This window comes from Macrobrachium nipponense, chromosome 26 (assembly GCF_015104395.2).
Source record: "Macrobrachium nipponense isolate FS-2020 chromosome 26, ASM1510439v2, whole genome shotgun sequence".
Taxonomy (NCBI): domain Eukaryota; kingdom Metazoa; phylum Arthropoda; class Malacostraca; order Decapoda; family Palaemonidae; genus Macrobrachium; species Macrobrachium nipponense.
The window spans coordinates 5087692-5098696 of record NC_087215.1 but is presented as its reverse complement, the minus strand read 5'-3'; the positions used below and the strand labels follow the sequence as shown (position 1 = coordinate 5098696).

Sequence of the window (11005 nt, the reverse complement as noted above, 5' to 3'; positions counted from 1 at the left end):
TGTTTGTGTGTATGTATGTGCTCACACACTCCACTTGTGTAATTCAATAAGCATCTCCCCACAGTATGTACCCATCATCTCCGAGGACAATATCCAACACGTGCACCACATCCTTCTATACGGATGTCATCTGCCGGAAAGTGACAAATATTTCGAAAAATGGATCGGCGCAGATGGAGGCCAGTGCTTCGACCCCAACATGCCCGTCTCCTGGAAGTACTGCTCAAGTCTCATGGTAGGCTGGGCTGTTGGAGGTGAAGGTGAGGGAAAAAAATCGGGTTTGGTGAAATAATTGATGGAGAGGTGTTAAAAACCTATATATATCTTTTGCACTATAGTAGATTCACATCAATCGTTTATGTGACATCTAGGTCAGTCCCTTACGACGCTCCTGATTTGGCTGTTGGTAAGCCAGTGACAGAGCTGGAAACTCTCAGTCTCTTGAGAGAGTTCACATGGGCAGGATGTATGTTCTACTTCTTCTGAGGAATACGTTTGAAAGACGTATCCCTCAGGAGCGGTGGAACATACATCCTGCCTATGTGAACTCTCGAGAGAGACAGAGTTTCCAGAATCCAGCCATGTGATTGGCTTATCAACAGCCAGTTAGGAGCGTCGTAATGGACTGGTCTAGACATCAAATGCATGGCTGATGTAAATCCACTATAGTCCCCTTGTAGCCTGGGGTATTGGAGGTGAAGGTGAGGGAAAAAATGTTGTTTGGTGAAATTAATGATAAAAAAAAGTACAAAACCCCTTCGGTTTTTTTTTTGTACCAGTCCCTTCGTAGCCTGGGCTATTTGATGGAATGGTAAAGAGATATGTAAGTCAGGGAAAATGGACAGTGACAATGTAATCCTTCTACAGAGTAAGCTTAAGAGAATTTTAATGATTTAAATAATTCACTGATAAGGCCTGATTAGTCTGGTTGATTTACATGCAATGTTTTGTCGCTAACTCGGGTAGGCTAGGAACTCATTTTTCTTTGGATGTTGCTGCTCTTGCTCTTGTTCTTGTTCTTGTTTGGGGGATAGGAAAGATCTATAAAAGAGCCTAAGGACTAAAAAAAAAAGGTGTTTCGCGTTGATTTAAAAATGCAGGAATTTTAGCATTAGGATATTTATGATTCAGTCATTAGAATAAAAGTGTAAAAACTAAATGTGCAGGTTAAACAGAGCAGAAAAATGATTTATACTAAAATATAGCATAGATGATAAAAGTTTAAATCCCTGGATATTGATGAGGCAATGTGTGTGTGTGTGTGTGTGTTTATAATCATACCTGGCAACTACACACATAATAGAAATTAATGTTTAAATCCCTGAATATTGATGTTGCAATGTGTATGTAACTGTGCCAATAACTACAAAAAAATAGAATATAAAGTTTAAATCCCTGAATATTGACGAGGTTACGTGTGTAAGCGCATAACTATACCTAGTAACTACACACAAAAATAGAAAATAAAAGTTTAAATCCCTGCATATAGATTAGGTAGTGTGTAAGTGCATTACTATACCTGGTAACTACACAAAAATAGATGATAAAGTTTACATCCCTGAATATTGATGAGGCAATGGGTTTGTATATAATTATACCTAGTAACTACACACAAAAATAAAAAATAAAAGTTTAAATCCCTGAATATTGATTAGGCAATGTGTATGTGCCTAACTATACCTTGTAACTATACACAAAAATAGATGATAATGTTCGAATCCCTGAATATTGATGGGGTAATGTGTGCAAGCGTGTAACTACCTAGTAACTATATACAACAATTCACTAAAAAAATATTAATAATCATAACCCCAGTTCACATATATTCCCTCAGGAACCTTCACACCAGAACACGTTGGTTTCCCACTGGGAGAGGAGCACGGGGAGCTACGTACTTCATGATGGAGTTGCATTACGAAAATCCTAATCTCAGGAAAGGTCTGATATAATTTTTGTCCTGTCTCTGTTTCGTTGATTGTTGACGTTTCGCGTCCGTGACTTCAGGTTATGATGGTGGGGTAATTTAGGACTCTTAATAATGTCAACTTCTCCTTATCCACTTACTCAAATTGGGTCGCTAAGCATGTCTTTTGTTGGTTACGAAAATATAGTACGTATTATAAGTAATGTTAGGGTTATAAGTTTGTGGTTATTAATAATTTTGATTTTTTTTTCATTACAAATATATATATATATATAGATATATATATATATATATATATATATATATATATATATATAGATATATTATATATATATATATATATATATATATGACTGGTAAAGGTGTTCTGTAACAACAGAATTCCATAACTAATAAAAGGAGCCCATAAAAAACACCAAAATGTAGAGAGAAAAGTACTATATTTCAGAGACTGCTGTCTCTCTCTTCATATACCTGAAGAGAGAGACAGCAGACTCTGAAATTATAGTACTTTTCTCTCTACATTTTGGTGTTTTTATGGGCTCCTTTTATTAGATATATATATATATATATAATATATATATATATATATATATATATATATATATATATATATATATATATATATATATATATATATGTTCTAGTAGGTGAAAAGAGGAGGAATGGCTAATAATATCTTTAAAGTGTCATATATGATAGTGGAGTCACATAGCTCTCCTCGCTTAGAGACAAGAGGTGGTGCAGTACAAGTTCACTTGGAGAAAAAGGTATTTGCTGAACAAGCAACTTGACTCAGAGATCGTTCCCCTGTTTGTGAGGCATGTACGTTCGTTTGTACGCGTATTACAGGCCTACTAGTTCAGGGTACTTGTGGAAGACGCATTCTTTGAGACGAACGAGAATAGGTCAAGCGGTTGCTCCGAGTGTCGGGAAAAACCGCCCATCGAAAAGGTAGGACACATTCTATAAAAAACTTAGAAAAACTGTTACCTTTTGAAAAGAGAAAGAAGTGTGAAATACTCTCTTTACGTGAATACTTTGAAAAGAGTGATGTGGGGGATGTTTCTATACCTATTATCTTTATTACAGATGGGTCCAATTCGATGGTTGATTAGAAACGGGATTTTCTAACCTGACTAATACAAGACGTTGTGACACTTTTGGGTTTGGGAGTGTAACCTTAGTCAGGAGGGTAGAATGTTATCTTACCGGTTTCTTTATGGGGAGATTTGGGTGTTTAGGCCATTATGACTTGTTAACCATTTTGTTCTATGTTATAACCAATTGCTTTGGGAAATAAATAGTATTTTTCTATATTTACGCAGTCTTAATAAGCCTCGTGACATCTTACAGACAGGGTAACGTTGGCAACAGGTAAGAGTTCCCAGTTTGTGTAGTTTAGGGGATAAGGAGGGATGGAACACACACACACACACACACACACACACACACACACATATATATATACATATTATATATATACATATATATATATATATATATATATATATATATATATATATATAAACATATATATATTAAGATCTCCTTTCCAACAGGCATAGTAGACAATTCCGGCCTGAGGATTTACTATACAGAGAAGCTGCGTGAACATGATGCCGGTATGATGATATTGGGTCTCAACGTGTCACCTATGCAAATAATACCCCCGGGTCAACATTGGCTGAGTATTGGGCATTGTAGCAGCGACTGTACTGGCCAAGTATGTAATCAGTTTGTTGCTTTTTTCATTGTTTTGTTTCCTTATGACTTTTTTTTATACCGTGTATATATTTTGGAGATACTCGTAGAATTATATTCAGTTAGTGTTTGGTAACTAAAACGTTTTTTGATTGATTACATAATGTTGGGGACACGAGTGGAACTATATTCATTAGGTGGTTAATGGTCAAAATCTATTATTTGATTCCATAATGTTGGAGACACGGGTTGAACTATATTCATTAAGTGGTTAATGGTTAAAATCTATTATTTGATTCCATAATGTTGGAGACACAGGTAGAACTATATTCAGTCAGTGGTTAATGGTTAAAATCTATCATTTTGAGTTCATAATTTTAATTATTATGATTATTATTATTTTTATATTATTATAAGCAGATCAAAAACCGAATATATGTGTTCTAGTATTACTGAGGACGGTGGAAGTAGCATAAGATTGGGTGGGGAAGAAATAAAGAAAGTACAGAAGTTCAAGTACTTAGGGTCCGTATTGGAGGATAGTGGAAGCATGGACCAAGAGGTTAGACACCGAATTCAGGCAGGATGGAATAACTGGAGGTCTGCATCAAGGGTACTCTGTGACAAGAAGGTCCCTCTGAAATTGAAAGGAAAGTTCCATAGGACGGTGGTCAGACCAGCAATGTTATATGGAACAGAAACGGCAAGTATGAGGAAAACAGAGGAGAAGAAGATGGATGTAGCAGAAATGAGAATGTTGAGATGGATGTCGGGAGTAACAAGGGAAGATAGGATTAGAAATGAGTATATAAGAGGATCGACAAAGGTAGCTGAAATATCGAAGAAAATACAGGAAGGAAGGCTTCGATGGTATGGACACCTATTACGAAGGGAGGAACGTCATGTTGGAAGACATATGATGGAAATGGAAGTGCGGGGTAGAAGGAAGAAGGGAAGACCAAGAAAGAGATGGCGTGATTGTGTAAGGGAAGATATGGAATTGAAAGGTATAAATGAGAACGAGGCACAAGACAGAAATCGATGGAGACGACTCATTCGCAATGCGACCCCATATAAAAATGGGTTTAAGCTAGGAAGAAGATTATTTTTTTTTTTTATTTATCACAGTCCTCCAATTCGACTGGGTGGTATTTATAGTATGGGATTCCGGGTTGCATCCGGCCTCCTTAGGAGTCCATTACTTTTCTTACTATGTGCGCCGTTTATAGGATCACACTCTTCTGCGTGAGTCCTGGAGCTACTCCAGCCTCTAGTTTATCTAGATTCCTTTATAAGGATCTTGGGATCGGGCCTAGTGTTTCTATGATTATGGGTACAGTTTCCACTGGCATATCCCATATCCTTCTTATTTCTATTTTCAGGTCTTGATACTTATCCATTTTTCCCTTTCTTTCTCTTCAACTCTGGTGTCCCATGGTACTGCGACATCAATGAGTGATACTTTTTTCTTTATTTTATCAATCAACGTCACGTCTGGCCTATTTGCACGTATCACCCAATCTGTTCTGATACCATAGTCCCAGAGGATCTTTGCCTGATCGCTTTCTGTCACTCCTTCAGGTTGTTGCTCGTACCACTTACTATTACTGCAAGGTAGCTGGTATTTCTTGCACAGGCTCCAGTGGAGGATTTTTGCCACTGAATCATGCCTCTTTTTATACTGGTTCTGTGCAAGTGCCGGACATTCGCTTGCTATTTGGTTTATGGTTTCATTTTTCGTATTGCACCTCCTACATATGGGAGAGATGTTATTTCCATCTATCGTTCTTTGAACATATTTGGTTCTTAGGGCCTGATCTTGTGCCCCTGTTATCATTCCTTCAGTTTGCTTCTTGAGCTCTCCCCTCTGTAGCCATTGCCATGCAATGGTTTGTTTTGTGCCAGTTCTCTGTTCTGTTTGTCCCTCTCCTGTCTCTGCATATTTCTGGGTCTTCGTCTACTTTTATCAGTCCTTCCCATGCACTCTTGAGCCACTCGTCTTCACTGGTTTTCAGATATTGCCCCGGTGCTCTGTTCTCGATGTTGACGCAGTCCTCTATACTTAGTAGTCCCCCTCCCTCCTTCCCTTCGTATTATGTATAGTCTGTCCGTATTTGCTCTTGGGTGTAGTGCTTTGTGTATTGTCATTTGTTTCCTGGTTTTCTGGTCTATACTACGGAGTTCTGCCTTCGTTCATTCCACTATTCCTGCGCTGTATCTGATTACTGGCACTGCCCATGTGTTTATGGATTTTATCACATTTCCGGCGTTGAGTTTTGACTTGAGTATCGCCTTGGGTCTCTGCATATATTCTTTCTTGATCGTGTCCTTCATCTCTTGGTGTTTTATATCCCCTCCTTCCATTATTCCTAGGTATTTGTATCCCCTCTCATCTATTTGTTTGATGTTGCTCCCATCTGGTAGCATTATCCCTTCAGTCCTTTTTACTTTGCCCTTTTGTATATTGACTAAGGCACATTTTTATATTCCTAACTCCATCCTGATGTCCCCAGATACAATCCTTACAGTCTGGATTAGGGTATCTATTTGCTTGATGTTCCTACCATACAGCTTGTCGTCCATGAACATCAGATTATTATTATTATATTATTATTATTATTATTATTATTATTATTATTATTATTATTATTATTATTATTATTATTATTATTATTATTATTAATCAGAAGAGGAAGGAACATATCCATATGGAACAGGCCCACTAAAGGGGCCATCGACTTGAAATTCAAGCTTCCCAAGAATATTAAGGTGTTCATTAGAAAAAAAAAAACAGAAGGTAAAGGGAAATACAGAAAGAAGAGGTCACTTATTAATAAAGAAAAGATGATAAGTTAACAAATGAATAAACAAATAGGAAAGAATGTAAGTAAATGATGACAATACAGGGGGAATTGCATTAGGGTCGTTATACATAGCAAGTAAGAATCAGATTAAAAATTAAAAACTGATAAATAATTTGTATTTCTCCTTTTTCCAACAAGCATCTTCCTGAAAAAGGCGTCAACGTGTTTGGTGCATTCCTTCATGCACATGCTTTGGGCAGAAATATGACCCTCAGACACATCAGAGGTCATAAGGAATTGCCTGTGGTTATGCAAGGTACGATTTATCAGTTTTTTTTTTCGCTTACTTGGGGAGCAAGCGTACAAACTACTTTGTGGTTGTTGTTATTCTTGTTGTTCTAGGTGATGATGATGTTCTTCCTATTGTTGTTTTGGTTCAGTGGGGGGGAGGGGTTAGGAATGTCCTATGGAAAAGCCTAAAAAGGTCTGAAAAAGCTAAAAAGGTCTGGAAAAAAGGTTTTTCACATTGAGTTAAAGATACAGGAGTTTTATGATAGGATATTTATGATTAATTTATTAGGATGGAAATAAGAAAAATAAATAATTTGCATTCTAAACAGCAAGGAACAATTATTTCTAATAGAATATAGCGTATGTATTTTACTTTGCGTTGGTGATACAACGGGTTATTTGACCTTCAATTTTAGCGTGCATGCTGGATTAGCTGGAGGTCGGGTTATGCCTTGTTTCTTTTGCTTCCGTGTTTTTAACTGTTTCTACATGATCCTGTCCAAATTTGGTTTTGTGTACAAAAATTAAAAATTTTTCTGTTGAAATTCTGGATGGTAAAATAAGTATACAAACTTTTTGCCTTATACTATACATACTGTAGATTTACCTGATGCATCTACTGAGATTATATATATATATATATATTATATAATATATATATATATATATATATATATATATATATATATATATATATATATATATATATATATATATATATATATATATGTGTGTGTGTGTGTGTGTGTGTGTGTGCGTGTATGTGTGTGTGTGTGTGTGAGTGTATAACTGAATCACCAAAATATGGAACGTGATGGATATATAAGTAAAAACAATATCCACGAAGAAAAGTGAAACAATGGGGTACTGCTCCTAGACCTTAGTAAGGACAAGGAGTTGAAAGGCCTTGCAGCGGTACTCCAATCTTTCACTCTACTTAGTGGATTTTGTCTTTATTTACATATACATGTATATATATAGTATATTTGTATACACATACTATTTGTGTATGTAAATAATTATTTCTCTCTCTCTCTCTCTCTCTCTCTCTCTCTCTCTCTCTCTCTCTCCAGATCTTAACTACGACTTCAACTTCCAAGAGACCAGGAATCTCAAAGAGGAATTGGTCGTATTGCCTGGAGATTCCCTCATTGTAGAATGTGGACTGGATTCCACATCGCGCAGTGGTCCTACTTTCGTAAGTCAATGAACTTCCGTTTAGGAATATCTTAATCCTACTTTTGTAAGTCAATGAACTTTCATTTAGGAGTACTTAATCCCACCTTTGTAAGTCAATGAACTTTCGTTTTGGAATATCTTTATCCTACTTTTGTAAGTCAATGAACTTTCATTTGGAAATATCTTAATCCTACTTTTGTAAGTCAATGAACTTTCATTTGGGAATATCTTAATCCTGCTTTTGTAAGTCAATAAACTTTTATTTGGGAAAATCTTCATCCCACTTTTGTATGTTAATAAACTTTGATTTAGGAATATCTTAATCCTACATTTGTGAGTAAATGAACGTTCGTTTGGGAATATCTTAATCCTACTTTCGTTTGTAAGTCAATGAACATCAATGAACTTTCGTTTGGGAACATCTTAATCCTACTTTTGTAAGTCAATGAGCTTTTATTTGGGAGTATCATAATCCTACTTTTGTAAGTACTATCTTAATCCCCTTCCATTGAAGAATATTCCAAGTACGAGTATTTTATCAATTTGACGATACATTGCAGTTATGTTTTCAATCAATGACAGAAAAGATTTTGGATGCAATTTCACAATTTTGGTATCATTTATTTTGGAATATTTGGAATATGAAAATTGATGAGCTGAGCTTTAAGTTTTCTATTATCTATTAAGATAACTATCATTGTTAATCCATGAGAGTTTATATAAAAGTACAATATAGGAGCAATGTTCAACTTCAGTGTATGCGTTTATAAACATATTGAATGACAGGACATCCACAATATTATAACTTTAAATAGTCAATTGTATATAAAAAAAACTAAACTCAGGATATATGAAATATATTACAAATCTCCTTTCATTCACAAATAAATTTTTGCAATTTCTTGCAAAACAACGTAGTTCTGATACAATTTTATTTCCAACTTTAATAAAAGACTGATCAGTTCTTTGAAATGTGTTTTTAACATATTTTGACATAAGAGTTTATTATTTCTAACTGCCTAATTAACAATTAAATGTCCCCATTATTATGACTGAGTCTACATGACAATGTTTACATATGTGCATAATGCTTTAAAAAATCACAAGAAAATGATAAGCAGAAAGTCAGTACCAGGCACTTTCGCCTTTATTCAAGCATTGCCACGACAATAAATACGAAAGCGCTCGGTACAGATTCCTATCTATCATTTATGTGTGTGGATAATGCAATATCTCTTTTATATATTATTTCATTCTGATTTCTTGAATAGGGAGGATTCGGAGCCTATCAGGAGATGTGTCACAGCATATTATACTATTATCCCCGGGTGGATCTGACTAGCTGTTTCTCAGAGCTCTCTGCTAAGTCTCTCTTTGATGCCCTGGGCATAGAGGATGCCAGTACGCAAAAGGGAGAGTAAGTTCCTTAAGTAATTGTATTTGGTCACAAAAACGTTCAAGCGCGTTCAAACGTTTAGATAATACAAGTGCATTCATACACAAATATAAATTAGATAAATTCCATTGTGTCTGCGTTGGGGTGAGAGATAAAAGTTCTATTAATCTAAATTATTGGAAGATATATAAAAAAATTATCATAAAGAATTTTCTAAATTTTTTACAGAAGTGAAGCAGTAAATCAGTTGTTTAATGAGCATAATATACTCGAATGATTTAGTAATATATTTCCCATTTTTTTCAGGAAGCTTGAATCATCCCATGAGTAAGTATATCATGTATCGAGATGAATATATTTAGTTGTTTGATATGGCCGGTACTTTCATTTCTTTTGTCTGTCCTTTTTTTTATATTCTATGTTCTATCACTCGTTTTCTTGCTTATATTTTCAAAAGTTCAAGCGAGGATGCAATGTATTAATACGCTAACACAGTTCTCATGTATTTTAATTATTCACTTACGTTTTTATCTACTTATTTGTTGGATTTCTTTTTCTAATGACTATACTCCTCTTTCTATGTTTCCCATTACTTTCTCTTACTTCTTTCGAATGAAGACCATAAGATTCTTTGGAAGCTTGTGGGCTTGTTCTATGTGAATAGGTTTTCTCAATAATAATAATAACAATAATAATAATAGGTTGGGTTGGGATTGTTTTCAACAAGGTTCCATGGTTAGTTGTTTTCAAGTTATGGTGTCTCGCTTTTTCAGGGAAGGTTCGGTACTTGGTTACAGTTCGGTAATATGCCAGCAGGACCTTTCCCTGAAATAAGCTGGATGCTGTATCTTATAAAACTAAACAAACAAATTTCTTGCAAGTGATCTCATTATACTTCCCATACCCAAGTTACACTTAATGATATTGTAATCTAACCTAACCTAACCTAACCTAGGGACATGTCAAAACTAACCATAAAATTTTCTTGAAAATACAATCATTATGTTTCCCACACCCAAGTTACTCGTAAAGATATTAATCAAACGTAACCTAACCCAACCTAACCTAGGGACATGTTAAGAAAAAACCGGACCAGTGTAATACTAACCTAACCTATACCTAGGAACATGTAAAAAAAAATAAAAAAATAAAAAACAGAACAGTACAATACTAGCATACGTCTTAGGAATCTGCTGCCTCAAAAACTCAACTTCATATAATAGGAGACAGAAGGTTATAACTTCTCTTTTCATTTTACTCATTTTCTCACAAGGTATGGAATCGATCTGGAAGCGGAGACTAAACTAGCAGAGGTGATGAAAGCCGGAAATATGAATTCCAAAATGAAAAAACCAGAACTTTTTCATCTGCTGCGTGGCATCATCGTCAAAGCTCCTGCTAGTGAGTTAATTGCTATTAATTATGAAAGAAATCTGTTTTAGTGAATGAAAACTACTATTAATCCCATTAGCAGCAGCAGTAGTGGTATCAAGCCTACAGTTGTTAAGTGTTCATGTCTACAGAATTCAAGGGACAGTCTTATGGATACTATGTGCTTATGAATCAATAACAATATATATATATATATATATATATATTATATATATATATATATATATATATGTATACATAATAAATATTAAAAACAGGGCTTGAATGAAGAGCATCTTTATTTGCAACTAGTTTCGGAGATTTACTTTCCTCCGT

At 35.1% G+C, this 11005-nt stretch overlaps 1 protein-coding gene across 1 annotated transcript; it reads left to right on the top strand.

The window, feature by feature from the left end:
- The first annotated feature begins 70 nt into the window (after nucleotides 1–70).
- On the top strand, nucleotides 71–10755 carry LOC135199756 (MOXD1 homolog 1-like). Its single transcript, XM_064227912.1, has 8 exons — nucleotides 71–260; nucleotides 1835–1938; nucleotides 3487–3650; nucleotides 6631–6748; nucleotides 7797–7921; nucleotides 9174–9319; nucleotides 9605–9625; nucleotides 10572–10755. Exons 2-8 carry the CDS (start codon nucleotides 1899–1901, stop codon nucleotides 10738–10740), a joined length of 783 nt encoding a protein of 260 aa, XP_064083982.1. The 5' UTR covers nucleotides 71–260; nucleotides 1835–1898; the 3' UTR covers nucleotides 10741–10755.
- The last annotated feature ends 250 nt before the right edge of the window (nucleotides 10756–11005 follow it).